General features: G+C 49.3%; 1 protein-coding gene across 1 annotated transcript; it reads left to right on the plus strand.

Moving 5' to 3' along the window:
- The first annotated feature begins 132 nt into the window (after nt 1-132).
- CALM1 (calmodulin 1) lies at nt 133-8,250 on the plus strand. The gene is made up of 6 exons (XM_032878625.1): nt 133-416; nt 3,277-3,307; nt 4,268-4,411; nt 6,547-6,653; nt 7,006-7,141; nt 7,326-8,250. The coding sequence occupies exons 1-6, from the start codon at nt 414-416 to the stop codon at nt 7,352-7,354; spliced, it is 450 nt and encodes a 149-aa protein (XP_032734516.1). The 5' UTR covers nt 133-413; the 3' UTR covers nt 7,355-8,250.
- Nucleotides 8,251-12,544: the final 4,294 nt, after the last annotated feature.

A 12,544-nucleotide genomic window follows, 5' to 3' on the forward strand; every position in this document is an offset into this window, starting at 1 on the left:
GGAGGAGGGAGGAGGGAGGAGGGAGGAGGGAGGAGGGAGGAGGGAGGAGGAAGGAGGGAGGAGGGGTGAGGGAGGAGGGAGGAGGGAGGCGGGGCGCGACGGGGGCGGGGCCAACCGGGCTAGGCCCGGCCCTCCCAGCGCCGCTCGGAGCTAGCCGGCAGCGCCGTGGCGGAGGGATACGGAGCGCCGTATATATACCGCCGGGCGCAGCCCCGCACTTCGGCAGTGGTGCTGGGAGCCTCGCGGGCGCGGCGCCGTTACTCACAGTAGGGCGGCGGCAGCGGCACAGCGCTGAGCGCACATCGCGCCTTAGCAGCAGCAGCGACAGCAGCGGAGGCACCCCCCGCCGTCACAGCCCCTGCGCTGGTGCAGCCACCCTCGCTCCCTCTGCTCTTCTTCCCTTCGCTCGCACCATGGTAGGTCGGGAGTGGTAAACGGCGGCGTAGCAGCTGTCTGCCCATTTCTTCCCAAATTTTGAGTTCAGCGCCCCCCCCTTTTTTTCGGTGTGAGTTTTTTTTCTCCCTCTTTTCCGGGTGTTACGCAGCAGCTGCAGTTAAGGAGGACGCATTTTGGATTTGCATTTCGCTTTTCTCGGCCAGGGTTTCTTATTTAAATTTTGGTCTCTCTTGGAGCTGGACTTGGCCGTGGGCTGTCCGCGGGCAGGGGCTCCGGCCGCAGCTGCACCGGGGCCTTCCGCATCCACCCCCTCCCCCAGCCCCGCACCACTGCATCCAGCGCGCCGCACCCGGGCTTCCCGCAGCGCTGCGCCTGGGCCGGGGCCCTGGGGGGGCGGGGGAGCCGGGCGGGGCCGGGCACTCGATCCCTCCTCTGGGGGCCCCCCCGCCGCCCTCCACCCTAGGCACAGAGGCGGGGGGTCGGGCGGGATGCGGAGAATGAATGGGCCCGACCTAGCCGGTGGCGCACATTGCTTCGGCCCAGGTGTGGGGGGGCGCAGTCCACGTCCACCTCCTCCCCCACCCGACGACCCCGCTGGGCGCCCTGGCTCAGCAGCTATTCCTCCTCCCTCCCGGGGGGGCGCGGCGCGGGCGTGGGTTGGGAAGGAAGGAGCCGGGGAAGGGTGGGGTGGGGGCAGGAAGGCGAGGGGTGGGGGGCGGAGAGGGCGGAAGCGGCGGGCCGGCCGCCCTGCGCCCGGGCGGGGCCCCGCCGTGTGGCCGGGGCTCATGTCCCCATGTTTCGCACCCCTGCAGCCCCCAACCCAGTGCGGCAGTGAAGGCGTGCTTGATCCTCAGTACCCCGGAGGTCCCTTCCCGAGGGAGGCACTCGGCTCGAGCTAATTGGGGCGGGGGGGGGGGGGGGGGAGGAGGGAGCTGGCGCGCGGCTCGGTTTCCATTAGAGACGCAAAGTTTCTGCTCCGGTAGGAGGCGGCGGTGCGGCTCGCCGCCTGGGGGAGCAGAAGCGGGTGGGAGGTGCGGGGCGGGCTTGGCCCCCTCTCGCCGCGCGGTCCCGGAATGGGGGTGGGAGTGGGGGAGTGATCCTGGCCAGGGAAGGGCGGTGCCCCCACTCTGGGGCTCCCTCGTTCCTCCGCATCCCGCCTGCTCTCGGGGCACGCATCCCTGCCTGGCCCCTCGCCACTTTGCAGTCCGCAGGGAGATGCCCTCCACGTTTCCGCTTTCTCTGCAGCCTCTAGATTGCCAGATGCGCCTGTTCGCCTGGTTGGGTGTGTTTTCTTCAGTCCCCTTCCTCCATGGGTGGGCTGGGCTGACATCACCCACAGTGCTTTCTGGCTTGGCGGGTCGGGGAGATGGCACCCGACAGGTTCAGAGCACCTTTGCCCTTTAGACCAGAGCGATTTGGGGGTGGGTATTTCTTTGTCGAGGAAGGCTGATGCTCTTGGAAAGCTCTCTTACCAGGAGAGTTTTGCGGTGAGGTGGGACTGTTCTTCCCGGTTAGGTGACAGCTACTCGTTCGAGGTGTGGCAGGGCTTCCTGTGGTACAAAGACAGATGTTGTCCTGGCATTACGTAAATCATCGTGTCTCCTTCATGCGATATAAAGAAAACCGCCTTCGGGTGACTGGGGTAGAAAGGAAGGAAGACCTAATTCTAATTTGAAAAAATAAGTTTTTCCCCAATCAGTATATTGGAACACCGCACCTATTGGGAAAGTTTTCATTTAAGATCAGTGTAAACATAACGTGGTTAGCTTTCTATTAGGACTTATTTTGTAACTGGCATCCTTAGGTGTCCTTCATTAAAATAAAAATACTTATTAGCTCTCCTTGCATTCTGGAAGCTCCTCCCTACCCCCCCCCCCAAGGTACAGGTCACAGGTTCCGTGTTGCAGGGACCAGACAAAACAAGTGCAAATAACCTGCGTGGCCATCACCACCTGAGTAAAGTGGCTTTATTCCGAGCAGCTCTTCTGTCATGCTGAAAATTGGTGAATATTCTCTAGCAAAGTTAGTAGTTGCTCTTTTTCCAAAAAAGACATGGTAGAGTCTCATAATTATTTCGTACCTTTGTGGGTACTTCACGTTTGCGGTTTTGTAACAGCTCAGTAGTAGGATGGTTGCATTTTTTCCTGGCTTCTTTATCAAAGATCATTTGAGGGCATCAGCCCTTACAAATGGGGGGCTTTTCATAAATAACTGCCCAATTTAAATGGAAAAGCATTTATTGCATGGAAATGAAGTTGGTGGGGGTGACCCATTGCGGTATATTTATATTTTTCACTTAATTGTATTTCATAAAATAGATACGGAAGTCTGTTAATCCAACCCAAGGCCATTATGTAACGCCTGTTTGGAGATTTTGGAGCGCCCGCAGCAATGCGCAAGGTGTGCTAAAAGCCTGCCCCTGGCCGCGATCCTGGCGGTGGTGACAGCAGCCGTCAGGCTGGCATCCTCCGATGGAAGGGGGGACTGCGGTGTCCCTGGCGCAGTAGGTGGCGCTCTTCTTTCTCTGAGCTGGCCGCTGCCTCTGGTGTGGTGGGGCCTTTTGCCACTAGAGGTGCCATTTTTTAAATTATGAACTGACCCTTCCTCGTTAGACCTCAGAGTGCATTAGCCATCGGCTCAGCAAAGAAAACGTGAAGTGAAATGTCACTTCTTTGTCATCCTTTGTTTTTTCAAATAGCATAAAGTGTTCCCTTTATTCTCATTGTTTTCATTTAATGGCTAGCAGTTTCCCGTGGTTGGCTTTTTTTTTTTTTTAAGAGTGATTTTCGAAAGGTCAGTATCAGAAGTGTAATTGAGAAAACTCTGCTGCTCTCCATCGGCGCTTGTGCACTGAGGTATACCTCTTCTTTCTTTACGTAGGCTGATCAGCTGACCGAAGAACAGATCGCTGGTAAGTCGATGACTTCAGGGGGTCCCCTTAGGCCAGAACGAGGCACGACTCCTTTCAGATAATTTCTCTGACCCTTCCCTCCCACCCCCACCCCACTATAATTTGAGCAGTTTCTTAATAATTTATTTAAATGGAAGCAAGAAGCAGAAATATTTAGGTCAGGGGTTCGTTCCTTGCCAGCGTGTCAGAGGCCATGTGGAAGTGGAGCTGGGAATCCTTGTTGCACTCTGGTGTGTTTGACTGGCTCATGCCGGTCACGGCTTTGCATGTGGCGGGAGTGCCGGGAGCCTGCCGCTCACGGTGTGGTTCAGTGGTAGTCTTAATGCCACAGGTCTTTTCGGAATTCACCATGAAGGCTCGTGCTTGCTCTTTGAAAATACATGGGAATGGGTGGAAATGAGGGTTAGTTCTACTATAATAATTGGAAAGGGAAGTCAGTTTAGATTCTAGCTTTGAGTATTCCTCGGAGGACTCTGCTGAGATGATTTCTCTTTAGGAAACCAGGGATGCCTTTGAAATAAGTGCCATATAGAGAGAACACTCTGGTTCCCTGGGAGGGTGCATTTCTAATAACCCCTTCATGTTACTGTGAAAGGCGTTCCTATGGCTGAAGCAGTTGAACTGGAAGGGGCCTTAGGGGAACACGGGGACCAATCTTCACTTGTCAGATTGGACTGAGGACTAATTTAAGTGTGTTTTAAGTTTAGTTTTCTTTAAAAATGTGAGAGTACTGTGTGGTTTTATGGAACCAGTTACCAGGAGCAGTGTCTGCTTTATGGACTACGGAATGAAGGCCGGTCCAATAGGACTGTTGTGGTCTTTATTTCAGGAGATAACGACGAGGCAATTTGTGATAAGTTGCAGACTTGGACGGTTTGCTTTGGCAAGCCCCAGGGAAGTGTGTGCTGTGGCCGGGTTGGGTAAAGACATTCATTCTAAAGGGTAAACTTCTGTTTTCAGAGTTCAAGGAAGCTTTCTCCCTATTTGACAAAGATGGCGACGGCACCATCACAACAAAGGAACTGGGAACTGTCATGAGGTCACTGGGTCAGAACCCAACAGAAGCTGAATTGCAGGATATGATCAACGAGGTGGATGCTGACGGTGAGGGCCCAGACCTATGAATGAGAGCCAGTGTTGTGTAATTCAAGTTCAGACATGTCACAAGATTGTCTTTCAGGTCCCCAGAGCAAAGCAAATGTGCAGCGATCCTTTCAGTGGTTGCCTGACGGCTGCTGACAATGAAAATAGAAGATTATGGGCCCGCCTTTGGCTGTGCTCACTGTCTAGAATGTTTCCTGGATCAGATCGGCATATTGTTCTTTTCTACTTGCCGTGACCTACAGCTCAGTCTTTTTTATCAACTGGCCCATGAGTCTCCACTGAGTCCTTTGGGGAAGTAAAAATAAAAAGCCATAGACCTTTTCTAAAAGCTGACTGTCTCCAAGAGGAGTGGGAAGTGAAGAGGAAGGAGAGACCCTTAGACTTTAGTGTCAAGTTGAGTACAGCATGAGTTGTAGATGTGTTTATTACAGAGAATTTTGAGGGTCGTATAAAGCTTGGACATGGAGTGCTCGAAGGCTATAGGGAGTAGATTATAGAACCTAACAGAAGGGGAAGATGAGTAAAGTGCAGAGCAAGAAGGAATAAGCAGTACCCCTTGTAATGGGGTCACCAATTGGTCACCGATTCTTCTGGACTCTAGAACAGTGGACAGTAGACTCTCCACTGCTTACTTCTCTCAGGAAGCAGTTTTCGAGCATTTCCTTCTCAAAAAGCTGTCCTTTTGGAAACCATGTACATGCAGATAATATATAACATCGTAGAACATAGGAAATTTTTAAAAATGAGCTAAGAAAAAGTTTGGATCTAGACTATTTTCTAGACGATTGGCTTGAGAGTAACCATTTAAACAAATGTGGTATCATAAAGTGATAAAGTAGAATTAAATTTGTCTGGTCATGCACATTGAGAAGCTGGGTGAGCTCTTTAACAAGTGGTTTCAGCCCATTCAAGCTACTTTGAAAAGAGTTTTTGTCCCTCTCAATGTTCTGGAAAAGGGGTAGTTCAGAATTCCCTCTTGGTTGACTGCTAAGATGATTGGCCATCTGGGAACATGGGGTGGCCACCCCCTGTTTTATGGGAACCCTGGGAAATGGTGCTTAGGGACTGGCAAAGTGTATTGGGCCCTTAGATTGTATGGCGCAAGGAAGGAGAAACTGTTTTAGGCTACAGAATCTAGTAATGAATAAACGTATTGCCCAAGGATGTCTTCTCTGCGTGGTTATGAGATAGCACTTCAAATAATTTACTTTGTCTTGTGTGAATATCATAATGCTTTAAAATTTTGGACTCCAAAGGAATTTCTGAATCACTTTGATATAAAGGTACTGATGAAAATGAGTATTTTAACCCAGGGCTTTTTCCCATTTAATTTTGTTTCCGTTTAATTTAAGTTATACTGTTAATTGTCTTTGTCTTTGTGGGTGCTCGCCAACTCTTAGTTTTAGAGAGGAAGTTATTTAGAATACTGGCCGTAGAACAGGCTGTTCCGACCCAGTTACCTAAGTGGTAGTGGTCTGAGCTATGAAAACACTTCCGAGCCTTGCCCTTACTGGGAAAGCAAAGATACTGAGCTAGAGAAAAAAATGATTAGGTGACTTATCAGAATGTGGGCAGGAAACGCCTTCTGTGAGAAGACTGTGATAATTTATGGTCCGTGGTATAAGAAAGTCTGTTTTTGCCCCCTTCCATAATCCTTTCCTTCCATAAAACATTCTGTTGTACTGGCACGCCAGTTCTGAGCCTTGACCAGGGTCACGGACCAAGGCAGAGGTAGGGCCAGGGGCTTATCCTCAGCCTGGGGTCAGGGTGGGGTGGGGGTGTTGTCTCGAGGGCTTCCTGCAGGAATGGAAGGGTGCTGTAGGCCTTCTCTTGAACTGCACAACCGCCTTTAGTGGTCAGGAACCTCCACGTGCAGTTTCCTTTGCATCCTGAAGTGCTCTCCTGAGCGCTGATGACTAGTTTGAATTACATGAGTCATGTGAAATCCCTGCGAAGTATTTGAACAGTTGAGACTTACACATGGTTTAACCTCGTAAAATTAACTCAACCGGTTTGTCCGAGTGAGTCTTAACCCTTCTTTGCTGTGCTTTGAAGATGTTCCCCTGCGGAACATTGTTCCTGGGGAGCATTGCCGGCACATTTATTTTATGTGAGCTTTTGTTTTCTGATTTGAGGTAATGGCACCATTGACTTCCCGGAATTCTTGACTATGATGGCTAGAAAAATGAAAGATACAGACAGCGAAGAAGAAATTCGCGAGGCATTCCGAGTCTTTGACAAGGTAATCCTGCCTCTGAGTTGCAGCCTGCTGCTTTGCCACGGTTTCTGAAATACTTAGAACACTTACACTGAATTGCCTGGGCCTCTGTGGTGATCTTGCTTTGAAATAAGCCGACTTAGCTGCAGCAGCCTTAAATTAGGCGAGGGTGAGCATAATGATAAGCAGTGGGGAATTTTGAACCAAGCTTCTTGATTGCTGCTTTCGGTTCCTTAGCGTTTTCCAAGCCCCTGCATTTCGGTGCTGGCTGAGGGCACGTGCTTGGTGGCTTGGTGGGGGAGCCGGAGCTGGGTGGCCTGTGCGCGTTGGGAAGCCCTCTCCACCGCCCTCAGTAGCACCTGCTTAATGTTCACAGGATGGCAACGGTTACATCAGTGCGGCAGAGCTTCGTCATGTCATGACCAACTTAGGGGAGAAACTAACAGATGAAGAAGTAGATGAAATGATCAGAGAAGCAGATATTGATGGAGATGGGCAAGTCAACTATGAAGGTAAAAACACTGCATTAGTCTCTTCAGCTTAGTTTTGAATAGTCCTCCCTATGGTATCTAAAATGAGTTAACTGCTTCACGAGACCCTGATCTTTATTTATTTTCTTTATGCGGAGTAGAGATGTTGTGTTCATTCAAACTGCTTTTGAAGATAACCACAAGTTATGATTGTTTGTCTTTTCAGAATTCGTACAGATGATGACTGCAAAATGAAGGCCTACTTTCAACTCCTTTCCCCCCCTTCTAGAAGAATCAAATTGAATCTTTTACTTACCTCTTGCAAAAAAAAAAAAAAGTTCATTTACTCATTCTGTTTCTATATAGCAAAACTGAATGTCAAAAGTACCTTCTGTCCACACACACAAAATCTGCATGTATTGGTTGGTGGTCCTGTCCCCTAAAGATCAAGCTACACATCAGTTTTACGACATAAATACTTGTCCTACCTTAATGATAAGGAAGCACCTAGTGGACTCCTCGCAGTTCCATTTGCTCATGATTAATACACTGGGCTGGCCAGTTTTTCATGCATGCAGCTTGACAATTGAGCACAGTCAGGCATTTGTATTAAAAACGAAAAATGAAAAAAATTTAAAACTTCTTCAAATGGGTTCTAGTTCAATTTGTTAGTATAAATTGTCATAGCTGGTTTACTGAAAACAAACATTTTAAATTGGTTTACCTCAGGATGCTGTGCAGAGAAATGGGTGAAGGATAAGCTGTCTATACGTAGCCCCACTTAGCAGGACGGCCCTCTCGTACTTCTGGGTGCCCCCACCCTTGGTGACCATGACACTCGTCTGGGTGGCATGCCACACATGTTGGTTTAGCGTTGTCCGCGTTGTCCTGGAGTGACATGGGTGTCAGGCTGTCACCATTCACACAAATTAAACAACAACAAAAAACCTTTACCAAGGGAGCATCTTTGGACTCTCTGTTTTTAAAACCTCCTGAACCATGACTTGGAGCCAGCAGAGTAGGCTGGGGCTGTGGACTTCAGCACAGGCATCAACATTGCTGATCAAGGAATTACAATTTACGTCCATTCCAAGTTGTAAATGCTAGTCTTTTTTTTTTTTTTTCCAATAAAAAAAGACCATTAACTTAAAGTGGTGTTAAATGCTTTGTAAAGCTGAGATCTCAACGGGGACAAGGCGGTTGGAGGAGAGGTCAGTACCTTTAAAAGCCCGCAGCCCAGCATTGGGCTTCTTACCCTCCCGCCCTCCCTCCCTCCCTCCCTCCTGATATCCCAGCACCAACCTCTGAGCCTGAGACCTTGCCTAAAACCAGGCAGATAGCAATTGCTTCATCCTATCTATGGACATGTAGGTCTACTTGTATTTTCACTGGGGGGTGGGGGGGGGAGTGAACCCTGTTTAACTTAATGATAATTCAGGCAGTGGCGCTCTTTAATGAAGGAAAAAAAAACACTTTTTCTCAAGCATGTACTTAGGGGTTCTTCTCAAATCGTGCTGCTGATTACCTGTTTTATGTAACTACTTGAGACCATCTGTGCAAAGAGACATGATTTAGTGTGTCTGTCTGTAATTTAATCCTTGCTGTGTGGTAGAAGCAGTAGTCCCTTCTAAGCCAGTCTTTCTGCCTAAAAGACACTACCGGTCACCTTTGAGTCATGATTTTTAATTTATGATGATGACTTCCCTCAGCCTCCTTTTCCTTTTTTTTTTCTTCTTCCAAAGTTGACTTAGCTTCCTCCCTGCCTCCCCTCCCCACCCCCACCCCCCACCCCCAAGCAGAACTAACACTAGCCTCCAGCTTGAAAGTAAAACTCGAGCCTGGAGGGGATTTTGTGTCTAATTATAAACCTGTAACCAAAACTGAGATGCTGGTACTGGTCTTTGCAGTGGGACTGGTGTGCTTTAAAAACCCCTTTAAAGGAATATTGCGTCTAGTGCAGAACTCTTTTCTGAAATGTAGGCTGGATGTGCATTTGGTGTCTCCCCAGGAAGGAGAGTTGGGTTTTTGAGTGTGGGAGGTTTTAATTTGCCAGGGAACCACGGCAGGCTGCTTCCAAGGCAGCGAGAAGCTCTTGGCAGCCAGATGGGTGCGTTTGGGGCTGATTTTTAGAGACCCTTGGCTTCTCCCTCTCCTACTCCCTGTCTTTCTGGCGTTTTGCCGCTTGTTAGATTTCCTGCCAGAGGGACAGGTCAGAGCAGTGGAGAGGAGCCCGCCCGTCTACTTCTGCCGTTGGTCCTTAGACTGGGTGGTTGTAGAGGAGACACGGAGCTGGAGGGGACTTGTCAAATTCCCCGAATCTGGAAGGAGCACCTTGGAGGTTCTTCAGGTGAGAGAGGGAGCACCAGGGGTTCCTGGATGTTTGTTTTTGGGAGGCCATATGTTGACCCATCTCAGGCCTGTGTCCGATGGCTTCTTGGTAGTTTCAAAGAGAGTTGGGGGTAATTTAACTTTTTAAAACTTTGCCTTCTGTCTTAACTCTTCTGTCAAGTCTTTCTAGAAGACGGGTGGGCTCCATTTTTGTGGTCCCACAGTCCTTCCGAAAAGACTGCTTTTGAAAAAACCAGATTCTTAACATGGCCAGCATCCTGTATGGGAAGCGAAGCCTTCCCCCCCCACCCCACCCCCCTGGGGAGTGCTGAGTCCCAACTTGGTGCAGGGGCAGCCCGGTCCCTGGAGCTGTTTTCCCTCTGGCTTTTGAGGGGAAGACCAGCCCAGATCGGGTGTTTGCAGGCTGCAGCATGCATTTGTGAGAGGAAATAGCCGGGTGTTGGGTCCGTACCCTTTAAAGTTGGTTAGCACCTCCCTGTAAACTCTTGCCCCTTACTTCTAACTGCTCTATAAATATATACATATATTTATATATATAAAGTGACTAGTTTAACTGGCATCCCGCTTGAGCCTGAGACTTGCCGTTAGAAACTGCTGAGTCCTTGGCAAGCACTTTCATAGTTTTGTTCTCCATCTGTCGGGGGTAGGTGTTGAGCGAGGCAAATGCATCTCGATGTTTCAGATGGGCTCTTGACGCACTCTTGCCAGGAAAGGCTTTTTCTGATTTTTAGACAAATGAATTTTTGCACACTTCAATTGGTGTCTTTCGGCAACTTAAAACACATTGAAAATTAGCTACTGTACATATTTTTATATTCTCTTTATAAATGCATGTCTGACTCCTACCTGTAACCTGTGTTGTGACGAGTGGCCGTCCAGTAGGCCTCCCGAGTGCCGCTGTGGCCCGTCAGCGTAGCCGCGTATTACCAGCCCCACAGCATACTGGGAACTTCTTCCTCAACAAAGAATGTAAATTTGGTCAAAAGTCTGCTCTTTGGTTCACTCAATTAATTTTAAACATTGAAATTAATTATTATATATCCAAACTACATTCCCCCTTTCGGCAGTGACGAGTTTCCACGAACGTGTCTTAACCTATCCCCTTCAGCTGGAAGTTAGTATTTTCCTTTCTTTCCAATCCCTCGAGGTTGTCTTGTAGGAGACAGAAATCCTTCGCTGTCCAGATCTCTTGGAGTAAGAAGGTAGCGGCGCGGGTGGAGCGTGTGGTCTTTCTCCAGCTCTTGCGAGGTTCCTTAAACCACGTCCGTAGCAAAGATGGCGGTAGTTCTGGTAACAGAAGTTACCCTTCACCGTGGCAATTGGACAAGGAGATGTACTTGAACGTTTTCTGTAAATCTTGAGATAAACTGTTTGGAGATTTAACCACCTCTCTGATGGGGGACCAACTCTATGGAAATTGTAAATAAGTTTTATTTATAAACCTGGCACTGTATTCAATAAACATTTCTGCAGCCTTTCATCTCTAACTGTGAATGTGTAGGTTTTTAGCTCTGTGTATCCCCTGGTCCCTTCTGCCTGATGAACAAGGTACACCTGTCCCCGGATGTAATTCCACCCAGGCTCTAGGACAGTAGGTAAGCGCGAGAGGCCAGAAACCCCACGGACACACCCCGGGACAGCTTTGCTCTAGTTTTCAGTTCAGGTTCAGGTGTTCATAGCCGACACTGGAACACGATCTTGTGGCCTATTACCATATCCAGGTCTGCTCTACGTGGGAAAACACGATGCAACGATGCACCTCGTTGTTAATCCCAAGGGTTTTCAGGAATGGCATGGAGAAATACACTTTAAAAAATTGGATGGGAATTTTTAATTACATAAGCACGTATCTCTCCCTGTGTCAAGAGCAGAGGGGCTAAGGAAAGGACGCGGGAGGCAACTTTCCAGCTCTGGGGTTGAAACCTTTCCCTTGATCAGTCCTGGTCCACACCCTGATCCTAGACAAAGTTCTGCAGCCAGAAAGGCTACCTCTGTTTCCAGAAGGATCTCCGTGCTACCTTGCTTGTTTCCTTCTACACAAAAGCAGCAAAAGGGCTGAAAAGAAGGGGCAAGATGACAGGGAGAGCTGCTGCTTTGGTCAGAAGGCTTGAGCCCCACTTGCAGGAAACATTTGGCTCCTCCTGCATACAGGAGCTGAATTAGAGGATGTGGATACTGCCTTGGGGACAGAACCCTCTGCCCTGACATTTTTTTTTTTTTTTGCCTGGGTCTTAGTTTTGGTTTTGTTCCTCTGTAGCTATGGGCAGACACTTTGCTTCTCTGGGCCTCAGTTTCCCAGGTAAAATAAGATTATTGGACTAAGTGGCTTTCTGGGATTCTGACCAACCCAGCTTAGCATCACTTGTTAAAGTTGAAACTGTGGCCTGGGGTGCCTGGGGCCGGGGGAGATCAGTTGCTTAAGGGTCTGCCCTCAGCTTGCTTGTGATCCCGGGGGTCTTGGGATCCAGCCCCGCATCAGCTCCCCTCTCATCAGGGAGTCTGCTTCTCCCTCTCCCTCTGCCCCTCCCCCTGCTTGTGCTCTCTCGCGCGTGCTCTCTCTCAAATAAATGAAAAATAAAACCTAAAAAAAAAAAAAAATTGCAGCCTCAAGGGTGGGAGGCAAAATAGCGTGGGAGTGCTGTATGCTTTGAGGTGACAAATGGGATTTTTAAAGTGTCAGCAGCTCCGTGCGGGGAGCGGAGCGGAGGGTGAGCTCGCTGTTAGACTGTGATGTAATACTGGAACGTGGGTCAGAGAAACTGATCATTAAGTGACTTCCATCCTCCTCCCAGGACAGAAATAGGAAGCTCCCACTCTGCGTGTGGAGATTCAGTCCAAGTGGCAACGTCCTCTGGGTTTTCAGCAGCTTTGGCTCAGGAAACACAGACACACACACATTTCCGATTTGAGCTGAACTTCCCTGGGCACTGGGGGCTGGAGCACCCACTGACTCAGGACGCCTTAGAAGGAAATAAAACTCGAACGTTTTTTTATAGCTTAGAGCTCCTCTCCCACTGCCCTCAGCCCTCTGCCAGGGAGCGGGAGGAGTCAGCTCAGGCTTCAGAACCCCACTGGGAGAGCCGGGGAGGGCCGGGG

Source organism: Lontra canadensis, unplaced genomic scaffold (genome assembly GCF_010015895.1).
Source record: "Lontra canadensis isolate GAN:19392208 unplaced genomic scaffold, GSC_riverotter_1.0 scaffold64, whole genome shotgun sequence".
NCBI lineage: Eukaryota > Metazoa > Chordata > Mammalia > Carnivora > Mustelidae > Lontra > Lontra canadensis.

Excerpts from the sequence above, each read along its gene's own strand:
- CALM1 (XM_032878625.1), top strand. Across the intron at positions 3,308-4,267 it reads GACCGAAGAACAGATCGCTG|AGTTCAAGGAAGCTTTCTCC; the intron begins GTAAGTCGATGA and ends TTCTGTTTTCAG. Across the intron at positions 6,654-7,005 it reads CATTCCGAGTCTTTGACAAG|GATGGCAACGGTTACATCAG; the intron begins GTAATCCTGCCT and ends TAATGTTCACAG.